The 19,987-nt window shown below is 38.7% G+C and overlaps 1 protein-coding gene across 1 annotated transcript in view; it reads right to left on the bottom strand.

The window, feature by feature from the left end:
* Window positions 1-11,214: 11,214 nt before the first annotated feature.
* The window catches only part of LOC121379693 (zwei Ig domain protein zig-8-like), a 148,423-nt gene continuing 139,650 nt past the window's right edge, over window positions 11,215-19,987 (bottom strand). The window contains exons 5-7 of the mRNA XM_041508345.1: window positions 19,605-19,895; window positions 16,398-16,421; window positions 11,215-13,073 (exon numbers count right to left, since the gene is read on the bottom strand). Of these exons, the coding sequence (XP_041364279.1) occupies window positions 12,928-13,073; window positions 16,398-16,421; window positions 19,605-19,895 (461 nt within the window). The 3' untranslated portion in view covers window positions 11,215-12,927. The remainder of the gene's footprint in view (window positions 13,074-16,397; window positions 16,422-19,604; window positions 19,896-19,987) is intronic.

Below are 19,987 nucleotides of genomic sequence, written 5' to 3'. Positions count from 1 at the left end.
TGTGGTTTTGTGTGTGGTTTGAATTTAAGCATTTTCAGCCTCGTTCCTATTTGTAATCTCACTTGAACTCAACCATTAAACATGGTATATGAAAGTGTCTGGCATTTCTTTGTCAGTGTTTGTTTGTTTGTTTGTTTGTTTCGATGTTTCTTTCATTTCATTTTATTTCTTTTGTTAGTCTTTTTTTTCTTTTCTTTTCTTTTTACAGAGATAGTAATTATATTGACCACATCTGTTACCTTTGTTAAACCAGCTATAACAAAGTCCTCTGGTAAACACATTAGGTAAATTTAGGACAGAGAGGTAGGTATTTCAGCATCATCTACATGTATTACTATTCGTCAAGTGCGGAGATCGGTAGTTGGGGTAGTATAGTGGATGACGTCATCCAGGGGAGTGTGGCGATGGTATGAGATACAGGCGTGGGAATGCACCCTTTAGGTTTCAAGTGGAAAATGGCGATGACACCTTTCACCAAATTATACCGCACTTCCTTACACAGTTTGAAACCATTTTACTAAAGTGATTTGCAATACTTGAGATACGTCGATTTCTGTTGTTTATTTATAAATGAACTTTTGCACAAGGACGGAATAGAGAATTAGTATAAAGTATTATTAATATATATCATTCTAAGTAGTCGTTTAGCACTGCAGTTTTACCATATTTACCATATACTAATAGTGAAAAGTACACTTTCCACATCATCGTTTGGACTCCGTACACATTGAATATAACATATCCAGCGGTCTTTTGTATATAGTATTTTTGATGAAATATTGTTTTTATCTTTTTAAACTTAAACTTAAACTTAAACTTATGTATGTATGTATGTATGTATTTATTTATTTATTTATTTATTTATTTATTTATTTATTTATTTGAGATATGTCTATTATTTCTTTAACGTTCATCGGATTATGGACCAACAACACACAAAAAAAATCATCAGCAAACTGTGAATCGATGCGAACTCCATTATTATATATATTTATCATTGTACTTCAATTTCTGGAGGGAATATATACTCTTCAAAAAAGTAGGAGAAACTGAAATATTAATGTTAATATCAACTATTAAACCGAACTACGTTTTGACGACAGACATCCTAGTAAAGAAATAAGGTCGACGAAATATTTCCCGCAGTATCCTTTTTGGTTGTGGAAGTGTTTCGTTGACGTTATATATTCCCTCCAGAAATACCAGTACAATTCTTCTAAATCCTTACACATCCTCGAAACATAAAATGTCAATAAAGCAAGATGTACGGAGTTTATTTTTTAACATCCGGAACACAGAAATCACATTAAAAGGAAAAAAGAAAATTCATATTCCTCATGTTCTTGCGAAAAACTCCATTTATCGTTATTAGTCTATTGGACGCGATACGACTGATATGATATCATTTGAAAGATTAAAAAAAAATACCAGCTTGTTAGAGACTTCTAAAATATAAAGTTCTGTCCAGTTTTGACAAGATATGGCAATTTAGTCACATTCTCTTCCCTGAATAATAGCACGGTTCACCGGGGTTCTGTGGAAGATGTCGCTAATACTGATATTATGGAGAAAGAAACCGTTTCTCACAAACTGGGCTATTTAGGGTTTTTTGTTCAACATTTTGGTGAATGACGTAATCAGACATTGATCGCCGCGTCTAACACGTATCTCGTCATGGAATCACAGCGCACTAGTCACTCACTCTACTCTAAAAACGTTAGAAACAAACAAACAAGACAAAAAGTATAGATTTTTTAATACTAAGGGAACTGATTTCATACTTAATAAATTGTAGCGCAGGTTTTTTGTTGTTGTTTTGTTGGGTTTTTTGTTTGTTTTTGAGCAATGATTTATTAATTCATTTTTTCTATAAAGGCAGATAATCATCCGGCTGTTTAAATAATATGTTTTCGATCTATAGCTTATTATAGTATTTAGAAACTGCGAGGAATTTTAAATGGGGGTTTGGTGACCTTACACTGGGACCCCTCCCCCCCCCCCACGTTGAAGCCCAACATATCCCAACTGCCCCAATTAGCCACTTAATTATTTCCGGCGCGTTACGCTCCAGTCGCTTGCAACAAAGGTCCTTTGTTACTACTGAATTGTGGAGTAGTTGTCGACTTGTTTTTTTTTATTTGTTGACGTTAATAAAGTTTTCTATTACTATTATTGTTTGTCAGATTGTGTGCAATCTCCTTCTTTTACAGAAAAGAAAATGTACAATACGTTTTGTGCTCAACAAAAATACTTACGAACACGTCTTGGGGGAGGGGGGGGGGGGGGACCAAGAAAAATGGCCCATTGATGATTGACTCGTTCAAACGGCACCTTAATAAAGTTTTAATATTTGCAAGTAAAATGCATATGTTTGATTATACATCACTGTGTACGAATGGAAGTGTACATTAATTTGACTAAATGACTAGCTGCGATTTTCTGTAACGCTAGCTAGACCCCCCCCCCCCCCCCACACTTTTCAGATATTTTGCTTTATAATAGTGATAGTGTAAAAGTGTGTAAATATAACAGTGTGGCGCACTCCCCACACATTTTAGCACCTTCCTGCGCCACTAATCTCTCTCTCTCTCTGTCTCTCTCTCTCTCTCTCTCTACTCTCTCTCTCTCTCTCTCTCTCTCTCTCTCTCTCTCTCTCTCTCTCTCTGTCTCTCTCTCTCTCTCTGTGACGGTACATGCTCTTAATTTCTTTTCGCCTGTGGCGATATTAATTGTTTTAGAAGGCCGTGTGCAGTTCCAAATGCACTTATCCAGGTGGGCAACTTGTTACGTGATACCTTTGCGCGACGGTCGTCTAATACAAACCCCGCCAGGTGCGGAGGCCATGTGGCCAGTAGTTACGTAATACCTCTGCGAGTGCGGTTTCGACGACCGTGATTTTGGCGACCAAGGCGTCAGTAAGTCTGGCGATCAAAGAGAAAAATGCGTCCCTGGGAGGTGGGGATATATCACTTGATAGGGAGAGAACCGCCTTGTACCCCTAGGCGATATTCTGATTTTATAATAAATGGCTATTTTTTTTTAGATATCGAGGAGAACCATAGGAAGGTATCCCGGGAGAACGTTGTCCGTCCAGACTTTGGTAAATATATTATTTCTGCTCTGTTGTATAACCTTGATGTGATTGATGTGACTTTAAATATTTTAATACTGTATTATATCAATATTCTTTAGACAGTGTCTTCGGTCATCTGACGAAGTAAATCGTAGACTTTTTGTTCTAACATTATACGAGTATTTGGTAATATAAAGCTTAGCCAGTCATCCTAGAAGACCTAGGTAAACTGTAGGTTATTGTCTTTATTGTGATAGGTACCAGTATTAATTCTGTGTTACAATTAAAAATTAACCAGTTAGGAATAGAGCTGTAATTCCTTTATTAATTAAGTTCCCCTGGAAGCGTTTCTCGATTATCACACGTGTGGGTGTTGTGTCACGGTGAAGTGATTCGCATATTGTGTAAACTAGACACCTAGAGATTAACTAATTAAGTGATCAGTTCTGGGTTGTTATTATTGTTGTTATTAATTAACTACTGCGGCAGTACATTTGTAAGCGTAGTGTTAATACAGATTCCAAAGTGTATTGTGTTTTGTTGTGTTTTCTAGTGAACTAAACGTGCTATATTACATATACTTATATAAGATCGTATCTCTGATCATACCTAGACGAGCCACACTAGGGTTTTAAACTGCCCGTTACAGAGAGATCTAATAGATATACAGTTAGGAGAGATATTTGGACAATCGTGTTTCATTCAGTTACGGGTATTATAGAATCCCCGTGACACACTCTCTCTCTCTCTCTCTCTCTCTCTCTCTCTCTCTCTCTCTCTCTCTCTCTCTCTCTCCTCTCTCTCTCTCTCTCTCTCTCTCTCTCTCTCTCTCTCTGTGTGTGTGTGTGTGTGTGTGCGTGCGTGTGCGCGTACATCCCCTCGCCTTGCCGTCTTCATACACCACTGGTATAATCAATCTAATTAAAATTAGCTCCACTATTACATGTGGATCTAACAGCAGCCAGTTGGAGGTCATGTCCACCAATCAAAACCTTACTTGCAGAATCATGCCAGTGATTTAAAAATAATTTGAAAACATTCCGAATTATTCTGAGGGTATACGACATGTTTCGTGTGAATTACGTTATGTTTTATTTTATAAAATAAAAAAAAATTGTAATGTAAAACTGAAGACTGAATTAGTTTTTAGTTTTTTTAATAAATAAATAATTTGTAATGTAAAATTGAAGACTGAAAACCCATCCCGTACGTATTTGTATGGTTCGCTGTACTGCGGCCACTAAAACAGACTCGTCCAATATTTTTAGAATTTTTATGCTCCCAAATAACGTTATAAAAGGCGAAGTGTGATTGATCAATATTTAAATTATTATTTACAAAGGAAATGTTACTTGGACATTGGAGACTACGCAGTCTAAATAAGGCATTCGTAATTCACATGAAACATGTCATATACCCTTAGGATAATTCGGAATGTTTTCAAATTATTTTCAAATCACTGGCATGATTCTGCAAGTAAGGTTTTGATTGGTGGACATGAGCTCCAACTGGCTGCTATTAGATCCACATGTAATAGTGGAGCTAAGTTTAATCAGATTGTGGTATAATGTACATAGATAAAACTTTTTTTTTCAAATGTGCGTTAGTCTGGGTTATGTTTTTGGTTGTGCGTGTGTATTGGTGCGTGGGCTTGTTTTGTAGGCTATTGTTTTGTTTTGTGTTTTTTTTTTGGGGGGGGGGGGAGGCGGAATTGTTGTTGTTACTGGGGTTTTCTTTTGGGGTGGGGAGGTAAAATTGTTGAAGGGGGTATTTTTAATACATTAGGTTTTTTTTTTTTGCCTGCCACTTACGTTTATAATCATGTATAGAACAATGTCTTTATTTTAACATTTAACCTTAAATAATCGGCATGCAAGACTAACATAAATATGTTTACACAGATATTTTGATGTAAACAAAATAAGTACTGTTACTATAGGTAGATGTTTTTAGATTAAACTATATATTTAGCTGTTATTACAGCAAAATTTACACTTTATAATGCAATGTATATAAACCTAATCAATTTACAGCAAACGAAATATTTAGTCAAACAGGCGCATGTGCAGGAAATTGTGTAACTGGCTAGTGGTGTTTTTCGGGGAGGGGTCTGGTCATGCGTCCCCAGAAATACACTGAAAAAACAAACAAAACAAACATAATATAGCATGTGGGGAAGGGGACTGTTCTGATCGGAATATTACACATAGTCCGTCCCATCCTACAAAAATGTTGTTTTGTTGTTTTTGTAAATAATTTAAGTTTGGTTTGACGTAAAAATAAAAATAAAAGCTTTTTGGAAATAATTAAAATACTATTTTTATGTGTAATTTAGAAAACAAGCGGCTCAGAAGTAAATAACTTGTAAATTCCTAGTTCATCAAGATAAACTCGAATGTAAGTGCACTTACATTCGAGTTTATCTTGATGAACTAGTAAATTTCATAGTATGAAACAATGCGTTCCCCGTGGGACGCACTATAAAAATAATGTTTCTATTATCTATTACAACGGTGTTACTGTCACACACACAATTCATTAAAACTGCAGGTCTGTTTGTATGTTTAAATGCAATTATGATAATTAATGTGAGGCGAGATTGCAGCTTTAAAACATAACAAAATTCCATGTAAGAAAAGCTGTGTGTGACAGCTCGCTAGATTCATCTCCTATATTTAACACATGGTCAGTTATAACAAAACAATCAGAGTAGGTGACAGCTCGCTAGATTCATCTCCTATATTTAACACATGGTCAGTTATAACAAAACAATCAGAGTGTGTAACAGCTCGCTAAATTCATCTCCTATATTTAACACATGATCAGTTATAACAAAACAATCAGAGTGTGTAACAGCTCGCTAGATTCATCTCCTATATTTAACACATGGCCAGTTATAACAAAACAATCACAGTGTGTGACAGCTCGCTAGATTCATCTCCTATATTTAACACATGGCCAGTTATAACAAAACAATCAGGGTGTGTGACAGCTCGCTAGATTCATCTCCTATATTTAACACATGGTCAGTTATAACAAAACAATCAGGGTGTGTGACAGCTCGCTAGATTCATCTCCTATATTTAACACATGGTCAGCTATAACAAAACGCAATTTCATCAACTTTATTTTCACCTGTATCATTCTTTATTTTTAAAGCATTATGACGTCAGAAACTGACATGCATAAATCTCAGCTGAAGATTCACAAACACCTGTGGTCATCAGCTAACCGGAACGCACCGGAAGTGGTTAGTGGTTAGGGGACGTAACTCTGCCTATTTTTTGTCGCGAATTTTTAATAGAGGCTATATTAATTTATGTAAGGCTTTAGGAGGAATGCACAAATTGAAAGGTTCACCAGTCAGCTCCAGCGTTACATTGTCGACTGTGAGATTTAATTTGGCGGATTGCACCCTGTGTAAACCGGCGATGCTTACCTGCTAAAGCATCCGCTGAAGCACTCGATGACGCCAGGTTATTATATTTGTCTGGTTATTACCGCAATACTCGAGTCTTATTGATTGGTTTGAAATGACTCTTGAGGTGAGATGACGAGTAGTTGTAGTGGAAGCTAAGTGCAAGTTTTAAACCAGATTACAACACACACACACACACACACACACACACACACACACACACAACAGCGACAGAAATAGAGAGAGAGAGAGAGAGAGAGAGAGAGAGAGAGAGAGAGAGAGAGAGAGAGGGAGGGAGGGAGGGAGGGGAAGAGAGAGGGGGGAGAGGGGGAGAGGGAAGAGAGAGAAAGTGATGGAGGGAGACAGAGATAACGCAAGGGAGAGATGAAAAGAAAGAAAATGAGAACGATTTAAAAATAGGGCGCGGGGATGGGGGGTGGGGGCGAAAACGAGCAAAATCAGATCGATTCGTGTTAGTGAGCCCACTGAGCTACTTCTCGTTGCAGCTAGTGCACCACGGCTAGTATATCAAAGGCCGCGGTATGTGCTATTCAGTCTGTAATAAAAGATATCTTGCTACTAGCGGAACAAATGTAACAGGTTTCCGCTTTAGGACTAGTTGTCAAAAATACCAAATGTTTGACATCTAACGGCCGACGATTAATGAATATAATATGTGCTCTAGTGGTGTCGTTAAAAAAACCTGTTTAATGTTATCAGGCCGTGTGGTTGTACTTTCTGTTCTAACGTTTTATACCAAGTCATTAAACATGCACTCGTAGGTTTTTTGTTAATTATCGGTGAAACTAGTTCATATTTCATTTGGAATTAAATATCAGGCCATACATTTTCTGTATCGTTAGCTGCTAGACAATGTTTTTCATGTTGCATCTGTGTTGTTGATTTTCCAATGAGAGATAAAAAAAAAAAAGCGTATTCTAATGAGATTTCCAGGAACCAGGAGTATGTCATGATATATTTTTTAGGAGGTAGCAATCATAACAGTCATTTTCAAATTGCCAAACGTTGGTATGCCGATTTATCAAATATAATTAGTTCCCTGGTTATTGAATGTCCAATGTTTTTGCAATATGCTCCGAGACATGAGCATAAAGTTACACGTAAATTTGCTGATCTAGCGATATTGAAAACTGTTCAGTTCTGTTCAATATAGCGTCGTTTTTTTCTCATATTTAATTAAGCTTGACACACACCTGAGCTAATTGGACTGTCTGTCTGTTTAAGGTAACGTCATACGATACAAGTGTCTCGTACGATAATAGTCCATTGCATAACAACCGACGAAATCTTAATATACTGAACCCCCTTAGAAACGCACCACCTAGTCTTCTCCTAATTTTTGGTAACGATATCAGTCTAAACTTAATATAAACATGTTAAACAATGCGCCCGAACACAACATGAAACTCAACTCAACTACGTGCAAATGCAAATCATGAAAATCATGATTTTTGCCAGCTGTACTAAAGGAGAGCACACTAGTTTAGATGCGTGTGAAGCAAGCGCCTTTGAACACCAATCTGTGGTGATTTACCCTCTAAACATTCGTAAAATAGAGTAAATGATGCCGCGATTGTCAGAAAACCAACGCAATCAAGCAATGGGATTGCTACAAGGTGGAATTTCCATTCGAGCTGTTGCCAGACACTTCAGTTATCATCACGCCACAATAACAAGGTTAAATGGAAGGTTCAGGCAAACAGGATCAACTCGTGATCGTCAACGTCCTGGGCAACCATGCGTGATGACCCCAGCGCAAGATGGATACATCCGGGTCCGCGATCGATTACGTCCAGCTACCAAACAGCTGCAGCTACACATGGTCTACGTCGTCCAGAGTGTGCATCCACCATACGGCGACGTTTAACAGCAGAAGACGTCGTGTACGACGACCTTATGTTGCTCCTATCCTGACCAATTATCATCGTCAGCAGCGAGTACAGTGGGAGAGAGAGGTCCTATTCAGTGACGAAAGTCGCTTTCATCGGTGTGGAGACGTCGCGGAGAACGTTATGTGGATTGTTGTGTACGTCAGAACACCAATCGATGGGGTGGCGGACGTGTGGTGGTTTGGAGTGCCTTCACCTTTGATCACAGGACCCCCTCCCCACCCTGCACATTTGCAGGATGAACGCGATAAACTAGAGAGATGCAGATTTACAGCCTATAGTCGTGCCCATGTTCCAAGCACATTCTCACCTGCTCCCGGTGTAATAGTCCAAAATATAACCCCCGCCAAACTATACCAATGGTATAAACTGGATTAGCCCAGAATATACCTCGGGTTATAAAACAGGCTAGCCCAGAATATACTTCTCTAGTCTGTAATTCAATGTCCAGAGGTGGGTTGTTTTTTTTTGCATTATAATTTATATATTTTGGGCCAGAGAATATCGAAATATCTTCTAAAATGACTAATCTGTGATAGTTTTATTTTTATGAAAGCAATAGTTGTAATAAAAAATGAGGGTTAGGGTGAGGGGTATAAAACAGGCTAGCCCACTTTAACCCCAGGTATAGTTTGGCGGGGGTATATTTTGGGCTGTTACACCTGCTCCCATCCAGAGCGAGTTGTAACGGCTCAATGGGCAGGTGTAAGCCCACTACACTCTCTTCTCTCTCACTAACTTTTAACAACTAACCCACTGTCCTGGACAGACAGCCTAGGTAGATGAGGTGTGTGACCAGGACAGCGTGCTTGAACCTTAATTGGATATAAGCGCGAAAGTGAGTTGAAATGAGATGAAGTTTGTAGTGGTCTCACACCGACCCACAAGGTTGTTAAGCTCGCTCTGGGAGGGAGCCGATTCCGGGATGCTAACCCAGTACCCACCTACCACCTTTATGGTCGATGGCTTTTTTATCGACACCACTAGAGCGCATTGTTTTATTAATGATCAGTTTGGTAATTTTTGACATAATAATAGTCTTAGAGAGGAAAACCGCTACACAGATCCATTAGTAGCAAGAGATCTTTTATATGCACCATCCCACTGACAGGATAGCACATGCCATGGCCTTTGATATACAAGTCGTGGTGTACTGGTTAAAACGACGGGGCCACCGACTGGGATCGATCCCAAACCGACCGTTTTTACTACTGGGCTACACCCCCTCTGCCCCGCACCCAACCACCCACCCCAAAACACACCACACATACCCATACATTTTGGCATGATAAATAGCTCTATATGTCCACCCAAGTGAATCGATCCTATTGTTCGTCGCACCTCAAGCTGAAATATTTAGCTGTAGAATTTGTAAAAAATGAGTAACATAAACACAAAGGACATCAAATAATTGACATTTTTATTATAATATTTAAACCCTGTACATCATTAATTACAGTCACATGCACGTTTTATTTCCAGAATACAGATACACAGGTGAACCAAGGTGGAGTTTTATATACAGGAAACACGCCTCGAGTCACCGCCGATATAATGTGTACACGTATTAATAATAAATAACCGACTCCTGTCACGGTATCATACAATTAAAGTTACCACTTTTAGACTATTGGCATGATAAGCAAAGGGTAAAAACACACACAGGACAAACAATTAACTTCCACAGATGCAAGAGAGAAAACGAAAGTAATGGAAGTGTTACGACATCATATTCAAAGACGTATAGAAAACCGGCTATATTGGTTTCGGCGCCAAATGTAATAACTCTCTTACGCAATAATTGCATATGAGGGTCGGTGCAGAAACGTTACTGCGAAAACGGTTACTGCGAAAACATGTTCTATTACAACATATTCTTCAGTTAGTTAGGAGTATATATATATTTTTTTAAATATGAATGACAAAAGGAAGAAACAAATAGCCACGTAAAACAAAATTAAGTACTTCTTATGTTTTAGTTTCAATATATAAAATGTTGTGATAAACAAAAGCTACTAATAAATGCTTACACTAAAGACGCGGAATCTGATGAAATTATCACGTTTGGCAAATTAAGTGTGTTCCTGGTCATCCTGGTTTGTTACAGTAGCTCAAACGTTTGTTATTCCAAACTGAAAATCTACGAACCTCAGCAACTTGAGCCAAACACCAGACATTCCTTTCTTTTCCTCACGCAGTATAAAACATATATACATATTTGTGTTCACCATAGAACCGAGCGTGATTTATTATTGTGTCTTTTGCATCAAGCTCTCGACAGCTACAGCGACTGGTGCACCATCAAGTCTGTAATGTCCCTGTTCCTAGTTAAACTTAATGGTGCTTGACGCTTTGCGAGGTCTGTCATTCCAAGAAACTCACAAATTGATTTATATCATCACGTCATCACTTCACGTAATAACTCAGCTCGATAGCAAACTGCAAGTAATAGTGCACCGTGTTTTAAACAGCATGGTGCCTTCGTGGCGCCCAGCGAATAGTAATATGGCAGTGGTAATCAACAGTAGAACAAGAAAAGAAAGAACGAAAGGGAACAAAAATGAAAGGAACAAAAAAAAAAAAAAAAAAAACGAAAGGAAACAAATAATTAAAAAAATCGCAAGATATATTATGCATCGTATATCAAACAGTTCAAAACTTCCTCGAAATAATGCTCTTCTGTCCCTTAAACAAACAACCAAACAAACAAGCAAAAAGCACCCCCGCCCACCCCAACCCCCATCCCCAAACAATAGCAATAATAAAAATAATAAACACACACACCAAAACCCCCAACAAAAACACAAAAACAAAACAAACAAATAGAACAGTAACCACAAAACAAAATAAAAAAATAAAAAATACGTCCTCCAAAAAACAAACAAAAAACAAACAAATTTTTAAATGTTAAAAATTAAAAATACCCATAATAATAAAACGGAACAGATGTACCCATAAGCCAGACTTGGTAAGACACAGCCACACTGTATGCTTATGGAACACAACGTCCAATGGTATGCTCTATGATTACGTGCAGTACTGATAAATACATTTCACACATCTAACAGAATCATAAAAAACACTAATAGAGGTTTGCGAAGAAATCAAGTTGTTGGGCGGTCTGCTCATTTTCTCTCTCCTTTTTTTTTCTCTTTCATTATCTCGAGCACATTCTTACCATATCAAGGTTCATCACGTGTTCTTTGCTCTTTGACATAAAGCGAACGTTTTTCCCCCAATGTCTCTACAACCGATACATGATTGTGTTAGATGGATGGGCGTGAGACGTCAACCAGCACAACCACCTGTCTGTTATTATGTCACAGCGGGTTGTATATATGATAGTAGTGGCGAAGTGTTGAAAGGTGGACTCTGGATGTGGTTGGTCATGAAATTATATTTTATCTGGATCCCAGAAGCTGAAAAAAGAATTTCTCTCAATCTGTCACGTAATACCAACAAGGTTACTTGCAAGGAATCACACTCCCAAATAGGGCCATCATCTGTCACCTTACCACACATACCTGCTTATAAATGGTAGTTTTAGCACGTTCGTCCCATTTGGCGTAGGTTTAAATGATGAAGTCAGTCAGCATCCGACTCTCAACCGGACCACAGAGATAAGCTTATAAATGTTGCGTTGTTCAGTTCGTTCTTTGGTCATAATTCTTGGAATCAACCACTACTTTGCCAAATGCCCATTCGAGTCTGCATGTTGCAGAAATACGTTTTTTACTATGGATAACGTTTTTGCTTTCGTTCAGATAGGTATACATAACCCAAGTCCACCATCTCTGGCAGAAGATTACAAGACGTGTTTATAATTGTTACGTTGCTCGGTTCGAGCCTTTTTCATAGGTACACATTATGTCTACCTCTTCTAGCACAAAACCATAAAAAAAAACCTGTTTATGAATGCTACCTTATTCAACCAGACATGTCGTCGTGGGTACATATGAATAAATAACGATAGTTCTCGGTGCATATTGGTTTGTACTCCCGCTCACGTCAGATAACATTCTGCATAGACATGTCTGAGTGACAGATTTTGTTCCTCTCTAACATATTTCTCGATCAGCATACCAACAACAAATCATCATCCATTAACAGCCTTTTTTGTTTTGTTTTGTTTTCTTTCATGCATACATTCTTTTCTGACAAACAACTGTAACAATTTAAATCATCTTCACTTCCTTCGCTTGGTAACTGAAAACAAGATATTTGAAGAAGTATCTCTCTTTCTCACTTCCTGTTTTAGTTTCCTTCCACTGTCGTGTCCACCACCTTCCGCTGTTCACAACAGAACTGTTATACTTTCGGTCATGATTTACACAATACACTATAGCTGATCTTGGCAATTAAACACAACAAATGTTTCAAGAAGTCTCTCTTTCTCTCTTCCAGTTGTTGTTGTTTTTGCTTTTGTTTTCCATCCACTGTCATGTCCACCACCCGAATATCCATTGCTGGGAATGTTTGAGAAACGAAGGAAGATCTTCATCTTCATCCAAATGTCTGATGACGCACTACGTGCCCAGTAAGTGAAAGCCCGCGACAAAAGTCCTACAGAGGATGACAGAGAACTGAGTCAGCAGAATCGTGGTTAGTCTGAGGTAAAATGTTCCCGCGCTGTTCAGATAACTCGAACTGTTCGTCTCACCTACAATCGCATCTAAAATACAAAATAAAGATTTAAACAATATATGCAATTACTATACACACACACGCACACACGCACACGCACACGCACACACACACACACACACACACACACACACACACACAATATATATATATATATATGTGAAAATCTGAACGATAAAACCGCAATACATGATCAGGGCCGTATTTGTGGACAATGCAGAGTCGAATGGGTATAAAATGTGTCAAATAGTGGTTGATTACATGCAGTTCTTACACACCCGTTGGTGAAAACACCGTGCGTTATGTTTGGTTACACATGGTTAACACATGCACGAGTGTTAACAATTTCAAGGTACTCCAAGGTCACCAATGCCATACATCCAATGAAAAACTACATGATAGAAATCGATTAGAATGTGACGTATAGTCAACCTGACATCCATGTGTCTGTGACGTGTAAGTGCAAGGGCTGTAAATAACCTTCAGTCTAAACGATGTTAAAATTTGCTTAAAACCTATTTTTTGAGGATATGTAAGAAATGGAATAATACATTCATATCAGTTAGATGCTATTTATCTCACAACTCGTTGTTTAAAAATGTATCAAAATCGCTCGTTAGATACATTTTAAAACAGCGAGTTGTGAGATAAATGGTATCTAACGGCCACTCATGTATTATTCTCTATATCTATCTAGTGCCTCCTGTATTCGAAGAATAGCGCCTGATTTCGACAGTGTCCCTTTGAATATATACCCGTTTAATTAGTTGTATTCTGAAGGAAATATATATAATGCATTCATTCACTGAAAGCTAATATCGTAAATACCATGTTCAGATTGGCTTATCCTATCAAGATGCCAAAATCATCATCATCATCATCATTATCATCATCATCATCATCGTCCTCATCTCCAGACCATGACAAATATATACATCAGTGATGATGGTGTATCGCATCAAGTAATATACACGACATCTTTAACCCCGGTCATTCAGCCATGCGTGTCAGACACGCTCGTCTTGATCAACAAATTATAAATGTTGCCGACAGTGATAATGAATAATGAATTGTTGACGCTCACCATGTTGTTGACGTTTCTTAAAGGTAGCGTGTTCATCTTGTAACGACTCACCACCATCAGTGGTATAGTGGTTAAGCCATCGGTATTAAGGCTTTGTAGGTACTGGGTTCACACCCAAGTACCGACTTACACTGCTAACGAGTTAAACACCTCAGTGGATAGGTGTAAGGCCACTACACCCTCTTCTCTCTCATATTAACAACAAACCACTAACTCACTGTCCTGGAAAGACAGTCCAGATAGCTGACAGGTGTGCCCAGGACAGCGTGTTTGAACCCAAGTATCGTCTTACACTGCTAACGAGTTAAATACCTCAGTGGGTAGGTGTAAGGCCAATACACACTCTTCTCTCTCATATTAACAACAAACCACTAACTCACTGTCCTGGAAAGACAGTCTAGATAGCTGACAGGTGTGCCCAGGACAGCGTGTTTGAACCCAAGTATCGTCTTACACTGCTAACGAGTTAAATACCTCAGTGGGTAGGTGTAAGGCCACTACACACTCTTCTCTCTCATATTAACAACAAACCACTAACTCACTGTCCTGGAAAGACAGTCTAGATAGCTGACAGGTGTGCCCAGGACAGCGTGTTTGAACCCAAGTATCGTCTTACACTGCTAACGAGTTAAATACCTCAGTGGGTAGGTGTAAGGCCAATACACACTCTTCTCTCTCATATTAACAACAAACCACTAACTCACTGTCCTGGAAAGAGAGTCTAGATAGCTGACAGGTGTGCCTAGGACAGCGTGTTTGAACCCAAGTATCGTCTTACACTGCTAACGAGTTAAATACCTCAGTGGGTAGGTGTAAGGCCACTACACCCTCTTCTCTCTCATATTAACAACAAACCACTAACTCACTGTCCTGGAAAGACAGTCTAGATAGCTGACAGGTGTGCCCAGGACAGCGTGTTTGAACCCAGGTATCGTCTTACACTGCTAACGAGTTAAATACCTCAGTGGGTAGGTGTAAGGCCACTACACACTCTTCTCTCTCATATTAACAACAAACCACTAACTCACTGTCCTGGAAAGACAGTCTAGATAGCTGACAGGTGTGCCCAGGACAGCGTGTTTGAACCCAGGTATCGTCTTACACTGCTAACGAGTTAAATACCTCAGTGGGTAGGTGTAAGGCCACTACACACTCTTCTCTCTCATATTAACAACAAACCACTAACTCACTGTCCTGGAAAGACAGTCTAGATAGCTGACAGGTGTGCCCAGGACAGCGTGTTTGAACCCAAGTATCGTCTTACACTGCTAACGAGTTAAATACCTCAGTGGGTAGGTGTAAGGCCACTACACACTCTTCTCTCTCATATTAACAACAAACCACTAACTCACTGTCCTGGAAAGACAGTCCAGATGGCTGACAGGTATGCCCAGGACAGCGTGTTTGAACCCAAGTATCGTCTTACATTGCTAACGAGTTAAATACCTCAGTGGGTAGGTGTAAGGCCACTACACCCTCTTCTCTCTCATATTAACAACAAAGCACAAACTCACTGTCCTGGAAAGACAGTCCAGATAGCTGACAGGTGTGCCCAGGACAGCGTGTTTGAACCCAAGTATCGTCTTACACTGCTAACGAGTTAAATACCTCAGTGGGTAGGTGTAAGGCCACTACACACTCTTCTCTCTCATATTAACAACAAACCACTAACTCACTGTCCTGGAAAGACAGTCCAGATAGCTGACAGGTATGCCCAGGACAGCGTGTTTGAACCTCAATTGGATGTTCGCACGGAAATTAATATAAAATAATGAAGGGAAGGCAGGTAGGAAATGTTTTATTTAACGACGCACTCAACACATTTTATTTACGGTTATATGGCGTCATACATATGGTTAAGGACCACACAGATATTGACAGACGAAATCCGCTGTCGCCACTTCATGGGCTATTCTTTTCAATTAGCAGCAAGGGATATTTTATATGCACCATCCCACAGACAGGGTAGTACATACCACAACCTTTGATATGCCAGTCGTGGTGCACTGACTGGAACGAGAAATAGTCCAATGGATAATGAAGGGATGAATGCATGTAACACACCGAGATGAATGACCCTGAACTGACCCTTCAGCACAGAGTAGTAAAATAAAAGACTAAACACGTAAATGAAAGGAATGTGTTTGTTTAAAGACATGTCCTCACATTTTAAACTACGGCTATTTTGACACGTGGTTTAGATAGGATAATGATGTTTGTTAAATGAATAATAAGAGATAATTTTTAAAATCCGAAAACAATACATACCTCGCCTCACGTTGTAGGTTCCAGCTGAAAAAAATAAAGAAATAATAAAAAAGTTAATTCTTTTTTGTTTTGTTTTGTTTTTATTTGTTGTTCATGTATCAACACACTCGGATGAGCAAGCCCGACAGCGCCCTCTATCTTTGTAAATGTGAGAGTTATCTCAACACGTTCAGCCTGAATGAAGGCTGAAAGAAAAATTACCTATAATTTTATTCCAATCAGGGAATCAATAGTGTTTTTTGTCTGGCTTTTTTTGGCATAAAGTGAAACACCCAACGTATTTTTGTTTAGAACATTTCTATAAATATGCATTCGTGTCTACATCTTCCAATTCACTGAGTCTTTTTGCAAGTAAATCTTTAGATAGTAAAGACTATCTGACGCGTATTCGATAGTGCACGCTATATTGAGATATTTGCCCGATATTGTGTTACGGTATACGCGTATATACCAAGTAACCCACAAGAAAGAACGTTGTTTGTACCACGAAGAACTGTCATATAGGGACACATTAACAAACGAATAATGAAACATAGTGTTTAGTAGAATACAATCAAAAGAATTTAATTCCCCACGAAGCAAGCGACATTCGTTTGCGATCTGAAAATATTGTCGTTTTATATATTTTTGACTATGTTTTTCTTAAATTTCACATAAAAGTAGAAGTTATCGTTATTTTGAAAACACGTTTTGTGTACGTGACGATTAAATGGAATTATGTTTTAGTTAAAAGTCAAAGTTTGTTTTTGTTTAACAACACCACTAGAACACACTGATTTATTAATCATCGGCTATTGGATGTGAAACATATGGTAATTATGACATACCTTTTTCATTAGTAACAAATGATTTGTATATGTACCTTCTCACAGACAGAACAGCACATACCACGGCTTTTGATATACCATTTGTGGAGCATTGGTTGGGACGAGGAAACAAAAACAATCAGTGAATGGTTCCACTGATGTGGTTCGATCCTAAGTACCCCAAGCGATATCTCTACCGACTGAGCTAGTCTTGTCTCCTATAATTTCGGCGTCGGCTATGGAGGGGTATAATCTACCGTTACAATGTCAGCCACAAAAAGCAGCATTATCGGTCTACCGATACATCGTGATTTAATGGGTAACTAGTACGTGTTACGACACGCTCTACCTGTAACGATACATGGTGATTTAATGGGTAAATAGTACGTGTTACGATACGCTCTACCTGTAACGATACATCGTGATTTAATGGGTAAATAGTACGTGTTACGATACGCTCTACCTGTAACGATACATCGTGATTTAATGTAACTAGTACGTGTTACGATGCGCTCTACCTGTAACGATACATCGTGATTTAATGGGTAAATACTACGTGTTACGATACGCTCTACCTGTAACGATGCATCGTGATTTAATGGGTAAATACTACGTGTTGCGATACGCTCTAACTGTAACGATACATCGTGATTTAATGGATAACTAGTACGTGTTACGACGCGCTCTACGTTAAACGATACATCGTGATTTAATGGATAACTAGTACGTGTTACGACACGCTCTACCTGTAACGATACATCGTGATTTAATGGGTAACTAATACGTGTTGCGATACGCTCTAACTGTAACGATACATCGTGATTTAATGGATAACTAGTACGTGTTACGACGCGCTCTACGTTAAACGATACATCGTGATTTAATGGATAACTAGTACGTGTTACGACACGCTCTACCTGTAACGATACATCGTGATTTAATGGGTAACTAATACGTGTTACGACGCGCTCTACGTGTAACGATACATCGTGATTTAATGGATAACTAGTACGTGTTACGACACGCTCTACCTGTAACGATACATCGTGATTTAATGGATAACTAGTACGTGTTACGACATGCTCTACCTGTAACGATACACCGTGATTTAATGGGTAACTAGTACGTGTTACGACGCGCTCTACCTGTAACGATACACCGTGATTTAATGGGTAACTAGTACGTGTTACGACGCGCTCTACCTGTAACGATACACCGTGATTTAATGGGTAACTAGTACGTGTTACGACGCGCTCTACCTGTAACGCTACATCGTGATTTAATGGGTAACTAGTACGTGTTACGACGCGCTCTACCTGTAACGCTACATCGTGATTTAATGGGTAACTAGTACGTGTTACGATACGCTCTACCTGTAACGCTACATTCGGTTATCTTCGTATATTATGTTCTTTGTTCTTTGCAAACCCCGATATCTTAGATTGGACTGGTTTTCGTAACTGTATTTGTAGACTTGGGAAAACGAAAGGGTTTATCATTGTTAAATATTCTTTAGTACATTAGAGTGATATACTTTAAATGGTAACTCTAACTGGCGTCATGTAATATGTTGTTTATTTGTTACAAGCCTACATGGTAGTCAGTCCACACTGCCGTCTACTGCGGTAGATAATTAATTCATCCTGCAATTGTCAAGATATGATAACTTATGACAAGCATGTTGGAATGTTACATTGTTCAATCCAGTTGATTATTTTAACTTTCATAAAACCGTTTTGAAGCCAATTTTTATTTTAGAAATAAGAAATAATGTTTTGTTATTAACAACTGTTTCGTTTTGTGTATGTATATTCTAGGCAACAATGCATTCAACACGTGCAGACGCACTACTCTAGAAACTGGTAAAGTGGCGGGGACAAAAACCCGGTTTAGTTGAGGGTTTTTTTGTTTTGTTTTTGTCTGTTTTATGTGGATTGCAGAGCAAATAAAATAGCCGTTAAGAGATCGGATTTACCCTGTTGAGACCGAATGATAAATGCCGAGTGCTACACACATGACCGTTAGGTACCATTTATCTCAGAACGGGTTGTTTTGTAAATGTATCTAACGAGCGAAACACATCACAGAACTGAAGGAATTGCACCATTATTTAGAACGTTAACCCTTGTGCTGTTAACACGATTATGGACTCTTACCATTTAGAACGTTAACCCTTGTGCTGGTAACACGATTATGGACTCTTGCCCTTTAGAACGTTAACCCTTGTGCTGTTAATACGAGTAAACACTCTTACCATTTAGAACGTTAACCCTTGTGCTGTCAACACGATTATGAACTCTTACCATTTAGAACGTTAACCCTTGCGCTGTCAATACAGTTACGAACTCTTACCATTTAGAACGTTAACCCTTGTGCTGTTAACACGATTATGGACTCTTACCATTTAGAACGTTAACCCTTGTGCTGGTGACCTGCTGATCGGACGTTCGACAGACGTATGTCCCAGCGTCTGACAGTTTTGAGTCGTTGATTTCCAGGATGCTCACTATAGTCTTTGTGTTGATCGACACAAACTTCCGTATGTACACTTTCTTAGAAAACTCTGTCGTTAGTTTGTTTCCGTTTTTAAACCAGTCGAGATCCTCGGGTGGGTATTCCCGGCCCGTGGCGTTACACTTGAGATATATACGTTCTCCCTTCTCTACAAAGTTCTTCCCACTTATTCTTATGTCTGAAAAAAGAAAAAAAAGAATAATAAATTATAGACGTCTAAAAAAAAGAAAAACGGTTTCCAAATATAACGCATGCGCGGATGTACAATGA

This window comes from Gigantopelta aegis, chromosome 2, assembly GCF_016097555.1.
Source record: "Gigantopelta aegis isolate Gae_Host chromosome 2, Gae_host_genome, whole genome shotgun sequence".
NCBI classification, from domain to species: Eukaryota; Metazoa; Mollusca; class Gastropoda; order Neomphalida; family Peltospiridae; genus Gigantopelta; species Gigantopelta aegis.
The sequence above is the reverse complement of the archived record's forward strand: the minus strand, read 5'-3'. Positions and strand labels throughout refer to the sequence as shown.